The sequence below is a fragment of the Astatotilapia calliptera genome, chromosome 8, assembly GCF_900246225.1.
Source record: "Astatotilapia calliptera chromosome 8, fAstCal1.2, whole genome shotgun sequence".
Taxonomy (NCBI): domain Eukaryota; kingdom Metazoa; phylum Chordata; class Actinopteri; order Cichliformes; family Cichlidae; genus Astatotilapia; species Astatotilapia calliptera.
The window spans coordinates 8860196-8885599 of NC_039309.1; the positions used below are offsets into that span (position 1 = coordinate 8860196).

General features: G+C 41.6%; 1 protein-coding gene and 1 long non-coding RNA gene across 2 annotated transcripts; one reads left to right on the plus strand and one right to left on the minus strand.

Moving 5' to 3' along the window:
• The first annotated feature begins 3880 nt into the window (after nucleotides 1-3880).
• trim8b (tripartite motif containing 8b) lies at nucleotides 3881-17970 on the plus strand. Its single transcript, XM_026178322.1, has 5 exons — nucleotides 3881-6512; nucleotides 15010-15105; nucleotides 15225-15490; nucleotides 15597-15712; nucleotides 15833-17970. Exons 1-5 carry the CDS (start codon nucleotides 5907-5909, stop codon nucleotides 16531-16533), a joined length of 1785 nt encoding a protein of 594 aa, XP_026034107.1. The 5' UTR covers nucleotides 3881-5906; the 3' UTR covers nucleotides 16534-17970.
• A 74-nt stretch (nucleotides 17971-18044) lies between these two features.
• Nucleotides 18045-24539, minus strand: LOC113028233 (uncharacterized). Its single transcript, XR_003273214.1, has 3 exons — nucleotides 24457-24539; nucleotides 24214-24366; nucleotides 18045-22820 (listed from the first exon to the last, which is right to left on the minus strand). It is a non-coding gene; the product is annotated as an uncharacterized LOC113028233 (long non-coding RNA).
• Between the last annotated feature and the right edge of the window lie 865 nt (nucleotides 24540-25404).

Here is a 25404-nt window from a genome sequence, read left to right on the forward strand (position 1 = left end):
TTGGGCAAGAGGCAGGGTTCACCCTGGACAGGTCTCCAGTCTATCACAGGGCTAACACATAGACAGAGACAAACATTCGCACTCACATTTACTCCCGCATTCACATATATGGGCAATTTAGTGTTTCCAATTAACCTAACGCCACTAACTGCATGTCTTTGGACTGTGGGAGGAAGCCAGAGTACCTGGAGAGAACCCACACAATCACGGGGAGAACATGCAAACTCCACACAGACCCCGGCCAGATGGTGGAATTGAACTCAGGACCTTCTTGCTGTGTGGCAACAGTGCTAACCATTGGTGAATGTATATTTAGTTTTGTTTTTTTTAACAGTAGTATTTAACTTTTTTAGTTTTGTTTAGAGTAGATTTTAAATTTTTGTTTTTAACACCTCACACATGATCTGGCATCAAAGTATTTCCCTGACGTGCACCTAAGCTGCAAACCTGCTTGACCTCTTAGGTCATCTAGATCAAGCTGCCTGGTTATATTCCAGGTTTCCATTAAAACTGTTGGAGAAGCTCATACTTTTTGTGTTCAACAACCTATTAAACCGTGTTAGATGTGCTCCAACAAATCAGTGCTTAAGGGTGTTTAGTTCCTGCTCTTAAGTATTTTACAATTGAAAAACATATTTTAGGTTTAATTAATTTTATTGGACTACTGTTGAGCTGTTTGTTTGTTGTTTGCTCAAGAAAGATGTTAAATCTTTATATAATTTATATAAATCTCCTGTGTTGTAATTCTGGTTACCCAGTATCACTGATGAGGCTGTTATTAAAACAAGAAGGTGAGTGTTGATTTATTGGAATAAGACATAACCAAATCAGCCACGGATTACAAATAGTAAAAGACTTGAATGTAGTGGAGTAAAATGTGCAATATAGATGCAAAAGTCCCATTTTTCTAAGGCATGATCCCTGATTATACATTATGCTATGTATCTTCAGTATCCCCCACCATATTACACCTCAACTACCAGTACGAACCATTTAAACAAGGTAGGATGAAGCCATGCTTTCATGTTGTTTAGGTCAAGTACTACCTGTATGTCACAAAACAGACTCATCCAACAAGCAATGTTTTTTGTTTTGTTGGGGGAGGGTTCAGTCTTCAGTCCAGTTTTAAAGATCCTGTGTATATTTTTAGTGGCACCCAGCGTGGTCTTCTGCTGCCAAAGCCCATTTGTGTCAGGGTTATACGTTCAGAGATTATCTTCTGCATACTTTGGTTGTAACGTTCAGTTGTCTGAGTTACTGTTGCCTTCCTATCAGCTTGAAGCAATCTGAATCTGGTCATCCTCATCTGACCTCTAGCATCAACAAGCCTACAGAACTGCCACAGACTGGATATTTTCTTTTTTTTAGACTGCTCTCTATAAACCCTAGAGTTAGTTGAGTGGGAAAATCCCAGCAGATCAGCAGTTTCTGAAATACTCAGAGCAGCCCATCTGGCACCAAGAAGAATGCCACATTGAAAGTCACTAAAATCACTTTTCTTCTTCAGTTTGTTGCTCAATTTGCAGGTTATCTTGACTATGTCTCTGTGCTTAAATGCACTGAGTTGCTGACATGTAATTACATATTTTTTAAGGCGTCATTATTAAGTCCTAGGCAGCACACAGTGGTGCAGTAGTTAGTACTGTTGCCTCACAGCAACGTTCGACTGCACCATCTGGCCAGGGCCTTTCTGTGTAGAGTTTGTACGTCCTGTATTTGTGCGGGTTCTCTGCAAGTACTCCAGCTTCCTCCCACAGCCCAAAGACATGAAATTAGAGGGGTTAGGTTAACTGATAAATTGCCCTTCGGTGTGAACATGAGTGTGAATGGTTGTCTGTCTCTCTGTGTTAGGCCAGCAAATGACTGGCAACCTGTCCAGGGTGTACCCCGCCTCTCGCTCTATAATAGCTGGAATAGGCTCCAGTCCCCCGACAACCCTGACAAGGATAAGTGGAAGAGAACGGATAGATGGATGGATTATTATGTTCTTTGCATCCGCAGGTTAATCAAAACCTGCCAGTGTTTTGGTTAGACTGTAGATTTGAATTTACAACTTCTAAACTATGAAATCTACTACCATTGCATATGAGATCTGTGGCTATTGAAACTTTTAAAGAGCTGTTAAAGAGTTTTTAGTATAGGCTTGCTTTAAACTAGTGGATAATGTTGTTGTTTTAACACTTATATTATATTTTGTATTTGTTTGCTTGCTTTTCTTAAAAGGTGCTATTTAAATACATTTTATATACTTACTTAAAAAGTAATGAAAAGAGTGCTGTAATCTACCCGAGCACAAGAGGGCGCCTTTGAACGCTTTGAAATATTTAAAGCGAAGCGGTTTTAATGATATCAAACGTTCGAACATAAACAAAACCAACAAGAATAAAATTCACTCTGGAGAACATGGTATTCTTTTCTTTAAAAATGACTATAGTACTAAAACCAGATTACTGTAGCTTATTAGTCACTAATTGTTCCAGCTTTAATCCTATAAATAGACTTTTAGCCTACTTCTTATTCATGAACATATGAATATACGCTGAGCATACCTCTGTAGCTACCCTTACTCAAATTTTTAAAAGCAGGACTTAACATCAGGCAAATATTGCAACCTTCATTTACTGACTATAGACTGTTACTATTATACTCACATGTTACTTATTAATAAAGTGAACAAATCACTATTTAAATCCCGTTTCCGCCTAAATGTCCCTTTACTCTGTGAGGAATAAATCACACACACACACAAGCGGGTAATAGAGAGTCCAGGCCTTTAACAAATGCTGTAAGCCCTTTAGTATGTACGATCCCCGGCCCTTCCTCCCCGGCTCGTCCCTCATCTCCTCCCGGTTAAAACGTGACACACTTCAGTGACAGGTCACGTGATGGCCGTAGCGTTGATCCGGAAGGAGGGAGGGATGGAGGGGAGCGGGTTGAGTAGCGGGAGGAAGGGAGAGTAGAAGGGGATTGAAAATGCGTCAGGTCAGCCAGAGAGCGCGTGTAACAGAACGGAAGCTTGTGCGAGGAGGTTTCAAAATAAACATCAAGGAGCTTAAAGAGAGAAAAAAAAATCACCCATGACTGAAAAATGAAACCAACAAAGAAATGATAAAAACTATGCAGTTCATCTAATGGTCACTTGAGGCTGGTTCCAAAAGTCAGTCAGTCCCCGAACTCCAATATTAAAATGCCCAACCAAACAGTGTTAAAAGAGCACGTTTTCAGCCTGGTACCAAAAACGAAAAAAGAAATAAATAAAAATACCTGGCAGCACGAAGCTATTATGGGTTTATTGGTTTACTGAATTGACTTAATCTATGTTCAGTAATTGTCAATAAAGAATCATTCTGTTCTTCTTCTTCAGACTGAAGAAAACAGATCTTCTTCTGAAAATAAAGGTCAAGTTATTTTCCATAGTGGACCAAATTAAATGACCAAATTTATGCTATAGAACCCAAAAAAACTAAATAAAATCTACTTAAAAACATGTGTACTTAAAAAAAAAAAGACTGGCAGTGGATAGATGCAAGGACCCCAAAAGTTACGCTTTGGTGGAAAATAGATGTTCTATTAGACACAATAAGATGGCTGATCAAATCATTTGACTAACTCATCTACCAGCCATGGCAGTTATTAGTGTTGAAAATATAACTTTAATCTTTACATTTCGACTTCATCCTCAGAATGTTATTTAGACTTTATCCTGAAAATAATATTTTGACTTTTAGATCGAAAGTTAGACTTTATTCTCAAAATGCAGAAGAGGATTAGGGCCAATATGCCAAAATGGCCAGGGTAGAATTCCGAGGAAAAAGGTCCTAGTGGTGATTTTCGACTACACTGAAACTTGTTTTTAGTTTGAAAATCACCACCGGAAGCTGCCCGAGGTAATGGCTATCTTGACTTTGCTTCAGTTCAGCTCGCCTGCATTCCTCCTCTCTCTAAACCCTGGCCGATAGAGACAGAGAAAGAAAGGAGGAGCAGGAGGGGGGCAGATAACACAAATTATTATTCACAACCGTGTTGGATTTTTATGAAACCCGGAGTCGACTCATACGGGACACATCAAGCCACGAAAATTACTCCTGCCAGACGGCTCCTTCGGACGTACAATACCGAGAAAATGCGTATTTTTCTTTACTGAAAAGGGGACTGTGGCGTTGATGAGTCTGTGTAGGACAGCTATCGAAAAGCAGCTTTGGTGAAACAGCCTACAGCGTTTCCACAGCGGATATCTACTTTTTGTCTTTCTTTTTTTAAAATGAGGATTTGCAAGATGGCTGATGACAGCTAGCCCTAACAAGGACAGAAACGCGACGTCCCCTTTAAGATCAGGAGGGTATATTTTTGTATTTTTTTTTGTAATTTTTTTAGTTAAATATATAAATATGGCTGCTTCTAAAAATAATGACCATAGGTTATATTAGCAGCGACTGTCCTCGTGTGAAAGCGGAGTGGATGTAGTGTTTATCTGTACCTGTGCTATGGTAGAAAATGGTGAGGTGACGTCTGAGGTAATTTACGCGATTTAATCGAGATAAGGAAGTACATAAATATGTTGTTGGCTGAAGGCTGTAGGGGGGGAAATGGTACAAACCAAAGTAAAATAAAATAAAATGAAGGGGTCCACAGCTGAGAACTAGTAATCTTTGTGTGAGGAGATATTTGATAGATGTTTCTGGCTCTGCAACAGCAGCCCAACATTCCTGCGGATCCTAAAAACCCCTTTGTTTTGTGCGCAAGAGCTGGACTCGACTATTAAAACGATTAACTATGCAGTAAACAGCCTCGATGTGATGGCCCGGGTATGATTTCCTTTTTAATGAGATTATAAGGCCTTTGTTGTCGACTGAAAACTGGTAGAAAAGCTGCGGCCTTGTGTTCAGATATGCGAGCTGTGCCACATAGCAGGCGTTATTCATCAAATGGAAATGTCGCTTTTATGTCAAATTGAAGGGCTGGAGGTACCTGTGTTTTTCCATCTGACCTTTGAAACAGCTTTTTCTGCCTACTGCCAAACCATCGCTGGTTGTATGTATAATTAAATTGCTGGTAGAGGCTACTCGGATACTTATTTATGATTCAGCGGACAAAAGCATTGCGCTGCGTTGTGATTATAGAGGAAATCAAGCGTCCTTGAGATCCCGATAAAACAGGTTCAGCTATTTTTTTTCTCTCTCTCTCTCTCTGTAAAGCTTTCTGTGTGGGAATAGTAATCAGGGTGTGGGCTCCAGCAGTCCTTTCTCGTGCTTTTCATGTTTTCATGCATGGTTTGTTGGTCTGAATTGTCCACAGTCAGTCATAATCCGGCGTTTAAGTGGAAGAGAGCTGTGAAGGTAAGGGCAGAAAAGGATCAAGTGTCTATTCCCGTGCTACACAGAGATTGAGTCTCTCCCTCGTCGTACAGGTAATTGTGTAGATCTTAATTCTCTGTGCCTTGTTTGCATTTCGTGGTTTACCTGTAGCAGACAGGCTGTTGGCTTCCTGCAGCAGGCCTTTAAACAGACACACACAGAAGCTGTGAAGTGAAGGCAGGCCCAGTGCTTGTGTGTATGTGTGAGTGTGTGTGTGATTTAGGGGAAAGGAAAGCACAGTTTACTGTAATCTGCATAACGTCAGCCCCTGTTGCATGTGTTGAAATCACCAAGGTGTTGTCATTTTTGCCTGAAGCCTTCTCTGGTCAGGTTTCTGGAATTTTGCCTTCATGCTGCAGTAATAAGCAATACTCGTCATCTGTCAGGGAGACTCCTCTAATTTGGTCACAAAGGTCGGCCTACACAGACTGATCTTTCAGGGGCGGCATTGGGTCTGGTTTTATCTTCTTTCTTTTTTTCGCGAGACTCAGTTTGAGAGTGTCAGGTTTCCTGTGAGAGAGACAGAGGTCTGAAAGGAGTGGAAACCAGTGTATGCCTGCCTGCACCATGATGGCCTCTGACATGGCTGAGACATGGAGGAACTGTTTTGAGGAGGAGCTTATCTGCCCCATCTGCCTACACGTGTTCTCAGATCCCATCCAGCTGCCCTGCAAGCACAACTTCTGCCGGGGCTGCATCAGCGAGGCCTGGGCCAAAGACTCCTCGCTGGCTCGCTGCCCCGAGTGCAATCATGCTTACACCCAGAAGCCCAGCCTGGAGAAGAACCACAAACTATCCAACATAGTTGAGAAGTACAACGCCCTGAGCGTGGAGAAGGCCACCACGCCGACACTGCAGTGCATTCTCTGCCGCCGGGGTCCCCCACTCCCCGCCGTGAAGGTCTGCCTGCGCTGCAACGCCCCGTGCTGCCAGTCACACGTCCAGACACACCTGCAGCAGCCGTGCTCAGCCCTCGGGCACCTGTTGGTGGAGGCGGAGGCGGTGAAGGCCTGGACCTGCCCCCAGCACGACGAGTACAGGCTGTACCACTGCGAGGCCGAGCAGACGGCTGTGTGTCAGTACTGCTGCTTCGCCCGTTGCCATCCCAGCCACGGCCACGCCGTCACTGATGTGGAGCTGCGACGCAATGACATCAGAGTAAGGGAAAACGAATACAGTGTGCTTACTTTAAACACTTGTTTTTTCCATTTCTTATATGTGCTCAAGTGACTCGAATAAGAACAGGGGAAAGAAAACTACTGACGTCTTGTACGTTACTCAGATTGGTTGATAAGATATTTAAAAGGAAACCAGTAGGAGTATTGAACCTGTGGCTTCAGAGTCATATGCAGCTCTTTCTGCCATCTCCAGTGGCTTCCTGTGGCCAGACCTAGATGATTGTAAACATAGAAATGAATAATAGTTGCTTTATAACAGCCCCGATTCCTTCAGTTGACAATTTTTTTTGTTTGTTTATTTGTTTTGTTGTTAGTAATGATAAAAGCAACTAATTTTTAGTATTTTAGTTCATAAATGCTGTAAGACTTTGAAGAAATTGTAATAGGTTAATTTATACTAAGTGGACATTATAAAGCTAGAATATATTTTGGGGTCAAAAATTACTGGAAAAAAGCACTTTTGCTAGTAAAATCTGTAAAATCTATTTAACTATGATTTTTTTTTTAAAAATCAGTGGTGTCACATTGGATCGTCTGTCGAATATTTTCTACATTTTGCTGATAGACTACAACAATTAATCAAAAAAATAATCAATAGTTTCAGCCCTACTTACTGCTCTCTGCTCATCAGAGATCAATAAGTGCTGGCTTTTATAACAGCATCACACCATCCTGCAAGCTCATTTTTCATCCACTTTGTAGCTTTCAAGCAAACATCAGCAGAACAAAGAGCATATTTAATGCCTTCCCGTGCCACATTTAAGACCTAAAGTGGAGATTTCTGCTGCCACAATAAGTTGTTGATTGTTTACCTCGTTACACAATCCCGTCTTCAATAACAGAACACTTTCCCATTTTAAGAAATGGTTGCATTTCAAGTGTTTCAGGTCTATCTCGCATTTTTTCAGTGGTGATCCATTCCAGCCTCCGTTCTCATCTGCTGGAATGACAAACAATGTGGTCGAGAGTGGAACAATGAGGGGCCCTCAGAGGGCCTTATCTCCCCAGCACAGGTGCATCCGAGCTCAGGGATCGCCAGTTGTGTGCGGCAGGGGTGGGAGTAGAGACGAGGGGAAGGGGGATTAAAGTGATTCGTCACTTGATTCTGCGGTCTACTTGGGGTTTTTTATTAACCTCTTCCTTTCCTGAGGGGTTGGTGCTTACTGCAGCTCGTTCTAGCGGAGGCTGGGCGAGTTTCCTAGCCTCTGTTCTTTCTTTTGAAGGGGTGGTTGACAGGCGCGTCCAGTCAGAGTGAAAACCAATTCCATCTGACTCATTTAGTTCACCCAACACCCTGTTTAGGTGGCAACCGTGTTATGGTTGGGCATTTTTCCTGCTGGTAATGCTATGACTCAGCTTTACGTATAGTAAATCAGTCACCTGTAGCGCACAAATGACTCTCAGGTGGGCTAAATTTAGAAGTTGTACTGTTAAAATCTGTCATATTTGCATTTTTACTAAAATACACTATTGTGGCCTGATGTTTATTGACCTTTAATCTGTGTCAGTGACCTGAATATGTGAAGAAGGAAACGTCTTACAGGTTAAGAAAAAAACACACAAGCATTCTGTTTAGTTTCATTCGTGGGACCATGCACAAAAACATTAATCCTATAAGAGAAAAGATGCTTTGTACCAGATTTAGCTACAAGCCAATTTACATCCAAGGTTTCTGGGCAGTGACACAAAACATGGCGCTCATTACATGATGTTGGATGATGAAAGGGTTAGCGTGGGTTACCGACGAGAAACAAGATCTGTGGTTTAGATGGGCTTTAGACAAATTCATGGATGTGCAGCATAAAATACACAGTTGAATAACCCATCACACATGAATCTCTAAGGCCTCAGTCACACTGGTCTAGAGACCGGTCAGCAAACCAAAGGCAACCATATGAGGTTTGTTCCCCAACTGGTTGCCAGTTGATTGGTGGTAGTTTTTAGGCGAATTGGGTAACAAAGAGGGTCCTGCAAGCAGATTGCCCCATTAGTAGTCCATAGTTTCCATGGAGCACAGAGTGGTCTGCAAATATTTGCTGTTTACTCTCCAAGCTGTAGTAAAACAATGGAAAACGGTAACCTAACATTTCGGGTTTGTTTCACACTTTTTTTTTTTTTTTTTTAGTCGTACTACTGCTAGCTGTAAATGAACCAAGTAGATGCTAATTTGTCAGTGATCCCACAGGTGTGATACTCTATTTAGAAATAGCTTCACTAATAATAGGTTAATAGATTGTCAGTCCATTAATCTACAAATTGCATGGAGTGTAAAATATACAGATAAGGTGAAAATACCCACATGGTGGTGGCTTCATATGCTTTATTTTCCTTAGCCAACAGTCCAGAACTACAGGGAAAACCAGTTTAAGTCTTTGAATTCACAAGAGATGGCTCAGCCATTCACCTGCCTTGGCATTTACAAGTACAGGGCTCCCGACACCCACTGCTTGTTGGCTCCTATAATTGTAGAAGGTTTTTTGGAAGGTTTGCATTCAAGCAAGACCTTCAGTAACAACAGATATGATACTAAATATATGAAGGAGCTGGGGTGAAGAAGGGTTGCAAAGCGGCTTGCAGATGCAGGGCTAAAGCAGCTTTAATAGAGCGTCTTATATGAGATTTATGAATGTGTAAAGGATATCAGCTGATGTGGGCTGGCATTTAGATTAGCTGATCTGCCAGGATTGGGGCCGAGTTTGATTGTAAGGCCTGCCGAAACTGGTTCCTGTGCTCATGTTTTTTGGGCCCTCAAACACATTTTAGCCAGATCTAAACAAAAAGATCTCCAGTATAGTCAAATTATTTTTCCTGCCAACTTTCTGTTGACCACGTTTAATTTAATCAAATATAATTGCACATCTTTATTATATAAACGGTCAGAAATGTCTTGGCCCTTACTATAAATGAACAGTTCTGAGCCCGGAAAAAACCCTACAGTAAAAAAAATGCTGCACTAGGTTAGAAGTCAATTACAAACTCTCTTCTTGTTACACTGTAAAATGTCTCACTAGCCGCTTTAAAAATACAGCATCAACCAGACTTTAACCTCATTAAAAATTTATATTTTATGAAATAAAAGAGCAGAAGCTGTCTCTGAATAAATAGACCACGAGGTAAATTGTATCTCATCTGGGTGGTTGACCATGTTTTTAAGATGATGCAAACAGGAAAAAAAAATCTAATGTCACTGAGCTCATTCACAGCCCCAGTCCATAAATATTTTAGATATTTGTCTACATGTATTAACTACTAGCAGATCCTCCATGTTGAATGTGATTTAAGGCTTGCAGAGAGGAACCACCCCTCCCTTTCACACATACACACAACCCTACAGGCCCCACCCTGCTCTTCACCTCCATCAGTCCCCCTCCAACAAATTCACCTCCCTAACACCATCCACCAGTCACTCCCGGTGAGGACCGACCTTCCCTCTGGCCCCGTTCTCCTGCTCTGGTGGTTCTGATGGAAAAGACACTGTGGTGAAATGACAACTAAAAAGCCCCCTCCCCTCTTCAATACCCCCTGTTTCCTCCCTCCCTTCCTCCCTGAGAGGTTCTCTGCAAAGCCTCAGCTTCTTCGACCCTGTTTTTCCCCCTCTGGCTTCTGCTCAGAGCCTAACTCAATCAGTCAGCACAACCAGGTCACCGTCCTGGATCTAACCATGCCAACTGTCTGTGTGTGTGTGTGTGTGTGTGTGTGTGTGTGTGTGTGTGTGTGTGTGTGTGTGTGTGTGTGTGTGTGTGTGTGTGTGTGTGTGTGTGTGTGAGTGTGAGTGAGTGAGAGGGAGAGAGATATCTAGGGCAGCAATTCCCAACCATGTGCTGCTGAGGCCCAGGAGTATGCAGGTTTTCATTCCTATCAGCCTCTACAGCAGCTGATCACTAATGATAAAAGCAGCTGCTGTTGGCTAGAATGACTGCGCAGTGACGATGATGATTGTGGTGGTTGTATGTGAATAAACCTTCAGCCTGAGGAAAAACAAATGATTAATGGCATGCCAAGCTAATGACAGACTCATCCTTTAATTAAGGCTGTCTGACTGTTGAATACTGAAAGTTATTCATGCTCACCAGAGGATGAATCCTAAGCATTATGGTGACCACCATGAGGTTTGCTAATCCTTGGGTGCATACACATTTTAGGTTGAATGTCATTCATTTGGTGATCATTTAATACCTTAAAGTCTCTTTAGACATGCTTTTATCCTAGTCCCGTCCCCAATTTGGTTGTATTTGTTATTTCTCTCTTTATGCTGTACCTCAAAGCATTTTTTTATTAACCAGTCTTATATTAAACATATATTTGCTTATTTATTCATGGATGGCACTCACAAATGTATGAGCTAAGCACTATCATCCCAAATTGTTGTCTGATGAGCCAATCAGAAAATGAGATTATGTCTACAGATATCATTTCCCAGTTATTCAAATTTTATTTTATTATTTTTTTAGGTTTAGAGATTGTGTCATAGTAAGTTGGTAGACAAAAAAAAGCAAAGTGATAATTTTAATCCCACTGAAAAAAGTTACAAAGTAATAAAGAATAAGGGGGGGGGGTGTATATATGCTGAAAATGGGTTACTTTAGGCTGTTGCCCAGTGGTTGCTCGGCACAGTGCATAATACACTTTTTATGCATATCCATGACTTGTTCTTCCAATGAATTTTAAGTGATGTGTAACAGGTTCTAGATGCATAGCCCATTGCTACACATCATGATATCAGATATATAAGAACCTCCAGAGGCCTAAGATTTACCCCTGAGCCAGGGTTAGTTGCTCAACTCTTGATGGTAGGAGAATTTGAAGGACAACGTAACACAGACTCATTTAGTGTGTTACTGACGTCCATTGGTATCATTATTAGATTACACTGCTAATTTTAGTACTAATTAACAAATGTTAGCTTATGGGGTGCAATGTGTGCAGGGTGGCGGCCAGGGGCAGAGACCCTGGTGGACTGATCCCAGCTACCGAGTCTAGCGATTGGGACATGGAATGTCACCTGTCTGATGGGGAAGGAGCCTGAGCTAGTGCGTGAGGTTGAGAGGTATTGGCTAGTCAGGGTCACCTCAACACATGGCTTGGGCTTTGAAAAAAATGGATTGTCGGGCAGTGGAGGGAATACTTTGAGGGCCTTATCCCACTGCCAGATCTTCCGTAGAGGAAGAAGAGTCTGGGGACAAGGGGGTGGAGTCACTGAGGCAGTTAAACAGGGCCCATGGGATAGATGAGGTTTGCCCCGAGTTCCTGATGGCTCTGGATGTTGTAGGGTTATCTTAGTTGACACGCCTCTACAATATTGCATGGCAATCAGGGGTAGTGCGTCTGAATTGGCAAACTGGAGATGGTGGTTCCCATCTTGATGAAGGGGCAATAGAGTGTGTGCTCCAAATATAGGGGGATCACACTCCTCAGCCTCCCTGGTAAAGTCTATGCCAGTGTGCTGGAAAGCAGAGTTTGTCAGAAAGTCAAACGTCAGATAAAGTTGGAACAATGCAGTTTTCGTACCGATCACGGAACAGTGGACCACCTCTTTACCCTCTCGAGAATACTTCAGGGTGCATGGGAGTTTGCCCAACCAGTCTACATGTGTCCAATTGGGTGGTCTCAGAATCTTATCTCTCCTTTTTGCAGATGACGTGGTTCTGTTGGCTTCATCCAGTGGTGGCCTCTAACTCACACTGGAGCAGTTTGCAGCTGAGTGTGAAGCAGCTGGACTGAGAATCAGCTCCTCAAAGTCTGAGGCCACGGTCCTCAGCTGATAAAGGGTGCAGTACCCACTCCATTTCTGCCCTAAGTGGAGACGTTCAAGTATCTCGGGGTATTGTTCGTTAGTTACGTGAGCAAGTGCGCGACAGACGGATTGCTGCTGTGGCATGAGTCGTGTGAATGCTGTGCCAGTCCGTCGCGGTGAAGGAAGAGCTGAGTGTAAAAGCGAAGCTCCTGATCTACTGGTCAATCTGTACCCCTACCCGCACCTATGGTCGCCGAAAAGTGCCTGGCCTGTCTCATAGAGATGGGGTAAGAAGTTCAGCCATCCCATAAGGGCTCTTAGTAGAGCCACTAGCCACATCGAAAGGACCTAGTTGAGGTGATTTGGCTGTCTGGTCAAAGGTACCTTTATTGTCCCCAATGGGAAATTGATTTGCAGCATATCCACACATTAAACAACACATACATTTAAAAACACAAAAAAGAAAATCTGACGAGGATCCGAGGTGTTCCGGGCATGTCCCACTGGGAGGAGGCCCCAGGTCAGATTATATCTCTCGGATGGCCTGGGAATGGCTTGGTGTTCCCCAGGACAAGCTGGAGGAGGAGGGTGGTCTGGGATTCTCTGCTTAGGCTGCTGCCCCCACGATCCAGCCCCAGATAAGCGGAAGAAAATGGGTGGATGGCTTTTGGAGATGCACAGATCTATCAGCTTAAGCCCATATCATCCAATAGTATGTCGTTTACTGATTTCACAATCTGATGTTTTTTTGTTGTTTTACATCAGTTTTATGCTAATCTAAGAGATAACATGATAAACTCTTAATAAGCCTCTTTGCACTGTGATGTTAGATTTCATAAAGGAAGATTTATTTTTATTTATTTATTTTTTTACATAATAAACAAAAAATAAATAAATAAAATAATGGCATCAGCAAAACTAAACTGTTCAAATTTCAAACTCTGTATGTTCAAAATTTATATGTTGAACATCTTGGGCTAAAATTTTACAGCTGGCGGATGCCACATTCATTGTTAAATCATTAAACTTTTTTCATCTGCTCTTTTATTTCTGATTTTTCTTTTATTCATAAAATGCTACAGCAAATGAATCTGTTTTTATTTTAGTACAGTTTTACACTGGATGCCCTTCCCAACACAATCCTCCCATTAATCAGAGGTTTGGGATCGGCACTAGAAAAGCACTAGCTTATGACCCCCTAAGGCAGGGGTGTCAAACTCCAGTCCTCGAGGGCCTGTATCCTGCTTGTTTTTGAGATATCCCTGCCCTACCTGCTGCTGATTACCTGGATCAGGTGTGCTTTTGCCAATAAGAAGCTACAAGGGCAGGCTAGTTGGAAAACAAGCAGGACAGTGGCCCTCAAGGCCTAGAGTTTGACACCTGTGCCCTAAAATTATGGTTTCAAATTGGGGATCTTTAATATGTAAGGGCAACGTGTCAACCACTACACTATGGAGCCAAAAGTGAAAATTTGCTGGTTAATCCTCCTTAAATATGAGTATTTGCAAATTTTGGTGGTTAATTGGGGGAAATCTTTGGCTTTATTCTCTTACTAGGTTGAACCACCTTGGGCAAGATTTAACCTATTTATGAATAATTTATAGACTTAAAAAAAATTCTACTATTGAAATTCATTTGATTTTACTTACACATTTTTAACACTAATGAGTAAAAGTTGAATGCACAAATGCATCGTGAACTATCGCCAGTAAGCAGGACAACATTTACCAACATTAATGCCATGTATTTATTTTTATTCAGAGATGGTGTGGTGAAAAGCTTAAACACTAGCAGTACTTTAATTTTCTCAGACAGAAAATGACGATTCAAAACAAGAACAGAAAAATGTCGGTCAAATTGCTCTTTTAAACACAGGTGTCAGCCCTGAATTTCACAAACCTGTGCCCCCCTGGTCACACAGTTCACTAAATGATCGACTTGCCAAACAATACACCTGCATAGGATAACTATTCTAGCATTGTCATTGCGAGCATGTTGGCATGTAGCTGAAACCGGCACTTAGCACACCTGACCAAGAAGCAAAAAGGGCTGTAGCCATGTCAGCACCATCTTATCAATACGCTCCATTAAATGTTGAGTGAGGGTTATTTATATTTCCCATTAAATATTAGCAACACGAAGGGATCATCAAATCTGTGTCAATGGCATTCCCGCTATCCAAAATTTATGCAAAGGATTGTTGGTCTCGCACGGAGCCATTTATTCCTTCTTTTCTGTAAATTTTGGCCACAAGCTGAGCCGGATAAAACTCAGCTCGGCCTTTATTTCTTCACATGCCATCATCTTCATCATCATCATCATCCCAGAAAAAACAGACGCTGTTGCCACAACATTGCCATAGCTCGCAGAGCAGCCTCCTCTGTTTGAGTGTGTGTCTTTTAGAAAGAAAAGGCAGAATAGAGGAAGAGGAGTTGCACCAAGGGGAGAGCGAAGCTGCCGGAGCTTTTTCTGCCCATTTATCTATCTCTGCTCGCTGCCCCCGGCTCCCCCAACATTAGTCTTCACTCGCTAATGCAAACACAAAATAGCTGCTGGTTGCTATGACTGCATCCCCCTCCTTCCTCCCCCACAGGGATTGTGTGTTCGATGGAGACTAAATTAGCCCACTCCCGGATCCTAATATCTCAGGCTTGGGGAGGGGATGCTAGTAGCTGACCGAGGTCACAAGTTTCCAAGGCCACAAGGCGTTCTTTATTTATTTTCTGTCCTTCTCACCTCACAGCAAAACCTGTTAAGACAGCAGGAACGCGTGGAGGAGCGAGTGCAGGAGATTGAGGAACAGCTTTGCAAACTCGACTCAGACAAGTGTGTGGTGGAGGTATGTTTTTGCACGTCACTCCGTGGGCGCGTTTTCTCTTTTATGGCTCTATAAAATCTTTAGGAAATTTTGATTGGTGTGTGTGTGTGTGTGTGTGTGTGTGTGTGTTTATTTTACAGGACAGGGTATGTGAGCTGAAAGAGGAGGTGCGCCTGCAGTACCAGCGGATGCACCAGCTCCTGGAGGAGGATCTCGGTCGGACACTGGAGGCTCTGGATCGGGCTCAGGCTCGGTTTTGTCAGGAGAACGCAGCCCAGGTTTTAGCTCTCGGGGAGCAGCGCCACGAGGCCCAGAAGCTGCTGAGCTCCATCCAGACTGCCTTCGGGAAGGCGGAGGAGCTGAGCTTCATGAAAAACACCAAGCCTGTTAAAATCCTCACAGACAGGTGAGCAAACGGTCTTCATACAATGATTTTTATTTATTGAATTATTTTGGAGATGTTTCCAAGCAAACACCTTATCATGAACCCCGTCTCCTCGCACTTGTTGCAGATCTCAGGCATGTGTGGGCAGCAGTCTCCCTCCTTACAAAGTTGGGAATCTCAACTCTAAACTTTTCCTTTCTGAGATCTCAAAAAGAGAGAAGAGCTTGAAAAGAACACTTGAAGGTGAGAAAATGAAATACACCTGTTAGCTTTTAATGCAGGGCACGACCGTCATGGAAGTGTTTTTCTTTTAATTACCACTTACCTCTTCTCATTTCGCACTTTCTCTCTCTCGTCTCGTAGCTCCCCTCACCCCTCCCTCGACCTTCCTGCAGTCTGTTCCCGCCTATCCCAGCGGTCAGAGCTCTGGCTCTGGTGCAGAGAAACGGAAACATTCCACTGCTTTCCCAGAGGGAAATGGGAACGGCGGAAAAAATGCCGCACCGGGTTTCAAAGACTCGTCCTCCTCTTCCTCATCTTCTTCCTCGTCGTTAGCCAAACAGCCCTACCTGGGGTCCAGCTCTGCCTCTGGAGAAGGCCAGTCCACCAATCAGCAGGCTCTCGGACCCTGTGGCCCGCCTCACATCAGCGAGAGCGGCGGGACGGGAAGCGGGAGTGGCTCGTTGACTAATCACCATTCAGGCTCTGTATTCGGCTCCTCTCACTTCCCTCCTGGAGGCAGCAGTTCCTCGCACTCCTCCCAGCAGGCAGTGCTCCCTCAGTATGGCGGTCGCAAGATTCTGGTGTGCACGATGGATAACTGCTACTGCTCTGGAGTGCCCTCTGTGTCAGGCCACCGCAGCCACCCTCCGTATCCACGCTCGGGCTCTTTTCCCTGGGTCAGTGCCCAGGACTACCCCCCTCCTCCTGGCCTGGCTTCCGGAGGTCCGTCCATGCAGGGCTTGGCAGTGAGGGACTGGATAGACGCCTCACAGACACACAGACATGCAGATTTCTACGGGCTGTATGGGCAGCCCTCTACAAAGCACTACGTCACCAGTTAACAGAGCAAACACACACACACACAGATATAGAGACAGGCACCAAAATAGCACACCTTTACAGACTTACTAACGGGAATAGACACAATACGATTATACTATACACATATTAAAATAATTGTTTATATCTACACACATACGCGCACACACATTCGGGGGCAGGGTTGATCTCTTTGTTTTTATTTTCTTCCTTTCTTTAATTTTGGTCCGTGTTTTCATGTAGTGTATTATACGTAAAATGCATAAACAGGCTGGTGAAACTCAGCTCAGCATTTTACACAGAAACAAGGAAGAGAAGCCTGAAGAGGAGACGAGGAGATGCATCTTTTTTTATTTATAGAGTAGGAGATGGACTGGTAGGAAATTAACTTTTAGTAGAGAATCTTCTCATGCTTCTTCAAGGCTTCTCACTGAGGCTAAAGGGAAAAGAGATTATACCGTGCAGTGTTGAGCTTTCCACGTTCAGCTCATGTTTCTCTGATATAATCACCCCTCCAGTTGTACTGAGGTCAATTGCCTTATGTTATTAGCAAACATATTTTTCTCCGCATAGCTGACTTTGTTTGACAGATCCTTTAAAAAGGGACTGCGGTCCCTGCGTGTCCGTTTTATTTTTATTGTCATGGCACTTCTTCCTTTCTTTGCTGAGTTCAGGGATGGATCGTACAGCTTGAACACAAAAAGCTCTTCCATGGAACACCCACAATGCACTTGTGGACGCCTTGCTATGCCTGGACTACAGATGCTGACCCACAGAGGGACAATAGAGCAGCGTCTAAAGGGCCGGCTGACCCCAGCCCTCTGCATTTTTGAGAATTCGGCCCGCATCCTTAGCACTCCCTTCCTGCTGCCACAGGACAGAAAATATTACAGACTGTTTCCATTTAGTGATGAATGACTTTGTGTTATTTGGTACACTTGTACGTTTAACGCTTGCCTACAGAGACTCTACTATTTTAGAGAAAAGGGCAAGACTGGGGAGACCAAACTAATCAGGCATCTGGACGATCTGATGATGCTGTAATTGTACTTCCTGCAGGGCAAAGATGTCACTTCCTCTCAATAAGCACACAAGCTCTTGGCTTCCTGTTTGCAGCTGAAAGCATGCAAGGAAGAGGTTTAGTTTGTTGTTTGTTTTTCTAAAAGCACTCAGATGAAGAACAATGGGGGAGAAGAAACTGTATGCTGTTTTAAAATGAGTGTACGAAAGAAACGAAGGGTGGGAGGAGCTTTTTTTTTTCATGAACTTTTTCTAAAAGACTGGACTGCAAGATGTAAGCAATGGTTCATCATCCTTAAAAGTAGCTGTTACAACAGCCACGATAAAGAGAGAGGAAAAAAAAAAAACCTAAAAGTATCTTTTTTTGTAAATATTTTGTGAAATGGAAAAATTACAGACGTGATTTGGAGAAAGGATCCAAATAAACAAGTTTAAACCAGTCTCTGCTGTCAACTGTGTATGTGCGAAACATCTCATGTTTAAAGGATAAGGTTGGTGATATTCTATATTTTTGTTACTGTAAATAAATCCCATAAAAAGACAAAAAACAGCTGTGTGTTAGTATTCAAATACGTTTCCACTTCCCCGTCATGTCCATACATAGCAGCAGCTTGTTTACTCCAACTAGAGATGTAAACAGGTAACAAATTTATGCATTAGTTTATTTAAAAACTCTTATTTTCAATCTGGCCGTTATAAAAATTCAACAAAACTGTCGTGAAAGTGCTTTTGTACACTTGTAGAGGCAGTTAGGATGTTTTTTTTATCCTAACAGCTAGCTAAAGCGAGATTAATATAGCAAATGATTCACCTGCCCAGGGTTTACTAAACTTGCAAGAAATTGTTAGCACCTGCAATTAAATATATATAATATTTATTTTGGCTGGGAAAATGTTTGGATCTATTTATTTAAAGTTCATACATAGATACATAGAAATACAGTATATAAAACAAAAACAGTCTGTTTTAATATCCAGACAATATTTGGTCTGACCGCCTTTATTCTTCAACATAGTTTGAACTCTCTTAGGCAGCTTTCTTGTCATTTAAATATCCATCAGGAATCGTTCTCTAGGCTTCTTGAAGGGCATTCAAAGCTCTTCCTTGGATGTTGGCTGCCTGTGTTACGTTCTCTGTCAAAATGATCCCGCACTGTTTCAGTAATGTTGACGTCCGGGGAGGTCAATCCATGACTGATTTTGTTCCGTTGTATGGCCTTCTATCCTAGCCTAGCATTGTATTTGGGATCATTGTGATGCTGAAAAATGAAGCTGTTGCTAATCAGATGCTTTCCAGTTGGTATTGCATGTTGGATAAAAAATCTGACTTCATACTGCCATTAATTTTTACAAGATCTCGAACACCACTGGTTGACATGCAGCTCCAAACCATGACAGTGCCTTCACTGTATTTTACTGTAGGACCTCTCTCCTGAACTCTTCCATACACATTGAAGACCTTTTGATTTTCAGTTCTTGTGTAATTTGACACACTTCAGTCTGTTTCCCTTCCTTAAGAATGGCTTCTTGACAGCCACCCTTCCACTGACACCATTTCTGACGAGGCTTCATTGAGCAGTTGATGAAGGTGCAAATGCATTTCTTAGTTTCTGTGTCAACTTTGCTAAGTGTTAGGTAGCTTAACAAACAAAAAGCATTTTTTCTGAAAATGGTAAGGTACAAAGAAAAATTCTGAAAGCTCAGGGAGCCTTTCCTCAAGACCACTTTCAAAATTTGCACAAAGGTCTGGCTCTTTGCATAGAGTTTTTCATCTTCCTCTCTGGTACACAGTAAAATCACACACTAGCTTTAGCTGAGCTTTCCCGAGACTAACGCCTTCATCCTTTTAAAAATCGTGGGGGGCAATTTCATAGCACTAAAGGGCTGCCATATTTAAGTTTGTACTACTTTAATTAAGGGTCCAGTTTACAGCGTAGTTCAGAAGAGGACCCAAAGTTTTCCAGATGTGGTGGATACTTATTTTATTTACACTTTGCTTTGATTTATTTATTTTAATTATTTAAAAATTAAGCTGAGTCATAGATCTGGGTTTCCACTGTTGTGTGTGAGAAAAGGTGTCCGTGTCATCAGCGTTGCGTAACAGTTCTTCGACACCATTAGATGTGAAATACCACATTGACTCATGGTGCCAAATATATCTTTCAGAGAGCCAACTCTGGGTTTTGGGCCTTGAGTTAAAGAATATTTCAAGCCATGTTACATGTGACCTAAACAAATATGAAAATCTTTCGTCAACCAAAGTCTGTTGTCAAGTACAAAGAAGTTCAAATTGACTGTATAGCCTAAAAGAGCAGCAAAATAGTTGACCTCATAAAGACAATGCTTATTGGAAGCACGAATTCTTTGATGGTTTTGCTATTTTGTGGATTGTATTTCTCATAAAATTTTCCACTGGCATTTTGTGCAGTTTTGCAAACACAGCTACCCCTAAACAGTCATCTGCATACTCAACCATTCAACCTTAAAACAAACTGACATCCTCCCACCTATACCCTTAACATTACACAATCTCTGCTCCAACAGACCTCCCCCAAAAAAAACCTAATCAGTCCGCCTTGTATCGGTTTTATATATAATCTATTAGTGTACTTATCTGTCTTAATGGACGTGTCAGTAAAGGAAAAACCCATTTAAACAGAACTTAACAACTATCTCTGTGTCCACTGAGTACAAAACGGCTCATGAGTATGTGTGGGTGGAGGCCTGCAGAGAGAAAACAGGATGGAGAAAACGAGTCTTGAGATGACTAGACGCGCGAGACAGAGATGCAGAGAGAGTGTGTGTGTCTTTGAGTGAGTGCATGTGTGCGTTCCCCTCAGCCCGATTAAGCTGTTGCATTACTGCTTTCCACTACCCAGCACTTTGAGCCTCAATCCCATTCACACAGCAGAGATGATCCACCTGTGTCTTAGAAAAACAGTGAGTGCAGAGCGGAAAGAAGGAAAGAAAATTTTGAATATTTCAGTTATGAAGATCACATGATTCGATTGAAAGTTACTCAAAGGAGTAGACTGACGCTAATAATTTCCTAGATGAGGACACTTCCATCAATAAAGTTATCTTTGTTTAGCATATAGACTGTAAACAAAGGGTAGTTTAGTTTCACTACTTTACATGTTTTCAATGTTAATCCAGCAACTGGCCACACTTTATATTAATTCTGGCATCAAATTATATCACAGGCAGTTACAGATCTACGTTGCTGCTAGCGAACTCGCAACAGCATTAACTGATAACTCCACAGGACTGTAACGTATAAAATAAAAAGCTACAGGCTAGTTTAAACCTCTGGGTGTTGTTGTGGCAGCTACAATGATCTTTTATGTAGAGTTTACGAATGAGACATCTGCAGAGGTGCTGGTTTTGGCTGATTTTGTTGTTCTGGACTAAATGCTTCTTTCTTCTAGGCTCTGTGCTAAGCTGCAGTAGTGGTCAGAAGTTTACATACACTCAATCAGGAGCATGAATGCCATGGTAATTTTGGTCTTTTAATGATTTCTTTGAACTCTTCTATTTTCCAGGGTAGAATGATTAAAATGCATACATCTTTAACTACATTAAAGAAACAAAAATTGGGTGCATAAGTTTGGATTTATTCAGAATTTCTCTAATCCACATACATATAGGTTCAAATATATACATACATTTAAATCTAATAAGAGGAGCTAAAAGTTCTCTAATTTCTTTTAACTTGACAGTGTCATGGGCAGTTTAAAAGCACAAAAAAGAATTTATTTGACAGAACTTGTTGGATTGTTAGAACAATGGGACAGTCCAAAAAGCCGAGGTAGATTTAAGAAAGAGAAATTCAGATTTACAGTTGGGAAGTTCTCTTTGAGCTATTTGTCCACAATGTTTTGAGGATTTAAGATGAGGTTTTTCAAACTGTCAAGCATGGTGGTGGTAGCCTCGTGCTCTGGGGCTGTTTTACTGCCAGGGTTACTCGTAAATTGCACAAGGTGGATGGAGTAATGAAGGAGAACTACCAAAGTCTTCAGCTCCACCTGAAATGAACAGCTAGACACTTGAAACTTGGACACAATTGGGTGTCAACAGCAGGACATTTGTCTCAAATACAGCCCTCACCTCAACTCTATTACAAATTTGTTAATTACACTTAAAGTCCGGCCAGGAAACCAACTTATATCTGCCAAGAACTGTCAGACGTCCAATCACGAGTATGCCTGAAGGCTGTCAGTAGCTACCAAAAGTGTCTGGCCCAGGTGCAGCCTGCTAAAGGAAATTAAATGTTAGTGGAGGTGTCTATATTTGAACCTGTATGCACACTTTTGACTCTTTGTGGATTAGAGAAAATCCAAAATAAATTCAAATGTGCACACAATTCTTATTTTAAAAAGTCATTATGTATCCGGTACAAGACAAAGAACAGCTCAAAGAAATCCCGAACATTATGAGTGTCATGGAAACATCATGACCACGACTGCACATTCATTTTTAATGTGACTGAATTGCATATTTGAACTTTACATGACTGACTGTAACTGCATGTGTCAGTTCACAGAAGGAGTAGTTTTATTGCAATGTTTCCAAACAGAAAATGAGAACAGTGGACATAAGGTGCAAGTTACCTGGTAAGATTGTGGTCGTTAACCACTTGGTTCTGCTTTCAGTCGGTTGTGATGAGAACTGAATATGTGACCAAGTTTGAAACACCAAGGAACTACTGACAGCATTTTTGTTTATCAAGCAATTTAAATATGTAGCCTACAGATACTTAATGATGTGAAAGTGAAAATTTAAACATGCCCTGGCTACGTTAGAAATGAAGGTTTCTTTTTATTCATTATGAGAGAGCTGTGAGCTGTAAAGTCTTGCATCAGTTGCAACAAGGTGCCTGCAGGTCCTGTTGGCTTCCTCAAAAGTTTACCCCATGCCATGCTACTGTGTATGAGTGGCACCAGTCTTATTCATAAAACAACTAAAGCTACAAAATCAACATCACGTTGAGGTTGTTTTGTCAACTACAGCTTCCAAGGTAAAGAATAAACCTACATTTTGAACTCTCTTCACAGTTTTATGAGATATTTACTCATTATATGTCAGTTTCAATGTCTGAATGCCATTTCTTTCCCTCCAGCAGCAGTCAGCGGTTAACATACACGTAAAAACAAACATTTTAAATCACATTGCTTCTTGCTCCACCCTCGTCTTCCTCCCACTTCTTCTCCCTTTCAAGCTTAAGCAGAGGTCTGATGTGCTGCTTCTTTTTCTCACGTCAGCAAACCTCAGCAGAGACAGGCAGCCAAGAGCTGTGGGGTCGGAGGTGCAGCATAAATTACAGCGCTGCTTTTCAGTCTTTCTCTCTTGCTGACACACACACACACATTAGCAAACACTCCCCTCTTTCTCTCCTGACACACATTTTCTCACACTTGCGCACACAGCTGCCGAACAGCTGCTTGATCCACAAGGAGAAACAAGAAGAATCCGGTCGCCTACCTCTCAGATATGCATCTATGACACACACACACACACACACATGCATACACTGTGAGCCACTTTAGAATTACCACCACACACAGCAGGGTTTTTTATTCACCAATAAAACAGCCACAGAACTTTTTGTACTCTCATTTGAAGCTTCAACAGACACATAAAAGACAGATAGAACTCTAAAAATATGTCATTAAAAGAAAGAAGACTCTTTGATATATTTCTCATTTAAGTATTATTGATTTCATGTTTCTATGGTCACTTTAGAGCTTAAAAAATGTAATTATTATAAAAGGAATCTTGATAAAACTTATCATTTATACACACAGATTTGTTGAGTTTAAAATAATGCAAAACAACCAGCTACCAAAACCTACTATTTAAGCTCTTAGCTTGCTGATGTTGAAAATCCTCTGTTTATTTTTTTCTGTCTGTGTGTTCTATTTTTATAGTGATTAAAAGGAAATTTCTCTCATTTGTCAGTTATTTGACTTTGTTTGTGGGTGTTAAAAAATGCTGCCTACAGTGGATGTGCAGTAAATCCCCAGCGCTTATGAATCAATGTTTAACAGGGCAAAGGCAACAAAACTTGTCATACAAACCATAGAAAAAGTAGAATTAAATTTGTTTTTGGATGTTTTTGAGCCTTAAATTTGATATTTTTTAATTAGGCGTGACCACATGTGATGGCAAGCCACACCTCACCACTAGTTTACTTCACTTTGCAGTCAGTCCTTAAAATATATTTTACTCATTGTCCAATATATTTTTTCATTATTAAATTAAATTGGTTTATTTTTCCATCACACGTTACAAAACATGTTTTAATGTTGTATTAACACATCTTCCTTTGCTTGAGTTACCCGGGGCACATGGCTTCTCCTTCCTGGTTGCAAAAGGTGTGGCTAAGGGCTGAGGGATCTAAAGTAGTGATTAGAGCCTCATTGGACTGAACCACATGTTTCATTGCCCGGGGGGTGTTTGGAGTTTGTTTCATTGTTTTGTGTTAGTTTGCTATATAGCAGCCATTTTGTCTTCCCCTGGTGTGTCATATTGTTTAGCTAAGCCAGTATTTAAGTTCCCTAATGTCTCGTTTTCTTAGTTGTTGTTTGGAGTTGAGTTTATTGAATTGCCCTCTTTTATTGGTCTGCCTGTATAAGTTTTGGATTTGTTTGTCATTTTCATATTTTTAGATTAATAAAAACCTACCTTTTTGAATGCGACGTGTCCTCTGTGCTTTACTGCTTGGTCCCTGACACCATTTTTAGGTGGGAAGGTGGTCCATAGACATATGCAGCTTAAGTGGCAAAAACTGCACTTCCCCTAGGTGATGCTTGAGGTTGGCTGTTAAGTGGAGTCGATCTTCCCCATAAAAAATGGTTAACTTTAAAAGTGGTTTTGGCTCCTGTGGATTCTTTTCCTTACATAACAATTATTTAATAACTTACCCACCTGGATAACTGACTTGGAGTCTGCCAGGTCTCATCCATAGTTCCAGTTGTTAATAATCATTTTCCCACCAACCTCCAGCAACAGTGAGTATTCCCCACAGTTTGTTGGGGAATACTCATTATTCCTACTTGACAGGTGGTTGATTGGTCATTAGGCCTGCATGACTGGGCCTTATTTACTTGATCACCCTAAAATGCAAAAACATCCCAAATGGATGTTAAGGCAACTTCTGGCTTCACAAAAACCAGCGGCTGTAAAGGTGCTAAACTTTAAAAATCTTGTCTTTGGTTGGATGCTAGAAAGTATAAAGGATGGGCATACCTACTTTAATTTAAACTCCTGTTAGGAAGCCTTGACTTGAGCATTTTTGCTGTCAACATCTTAGTGTTTTGTAACTGGCCAAGATCTGACTAACAATATCCAGGATCCTCATTAGCTAATAACTTGTGGTTGACTTACATTAGCCTTTCTGCCTCTAAAAGTACCATCATTTATTAGTCGTGCTCAAAAATCAGCAATTGAACCAACAGACTTAGACACATAGACTCTTAACTTTGGTTTTCATATCAGGAAGCACACTGCCATCTTGTATACTGGATATGATAATGTGTAGTTGCTAACTGGCTTGCTTAATCAGGTGCATCTGTAATTCACAACATTCAAAGACTCAAAGACACTCACCGTAGAGACCAAAACCATTTTTGTGCCAGCTAAAGAAGTAGTAGATTAAAATACTGATAGCACTATGTATATTAGTTTAACGGTGCCACAGAAAGGTTTCATAAACACTGGTAACACCTGGCATGCTCACTAAATTACATTTCATCAGGTTTATTTATTCGATACCAGTAATTCAGTTTGCCGGGACAAGTCTGTGTTCACAGCTGCCTGACAACTGGTCCCAGCAAAAAATCTCCAGCACTCAAACCCCCTTAAAGCAGCACTTTG

Excerpts from the sequence above, each read along its gene's own strand:
- trim8b (XM_026178322.1), top strand. The coding sequence starts at position 5,907 with ATGCCTGCCTGCACCATGATGGCCTCTGACATGGCTGAGACATGGAGG. Across the intron at positions 6,513-15,009 it reads TGCGACGCAATGACATCAGA|CAAAACCTGTTAAGACAGCA; the intron begins GTAAGGGAAAAC and ends CTCACCTCACAG. Across the intron at positions 15,106-15,224 it reads CAGACAAGTGTGTGGTGGAG|GACAGGGTATGTGAGCTGAA; the intron begins GTATGTTTTTGC and ends TTTATTTTACAG.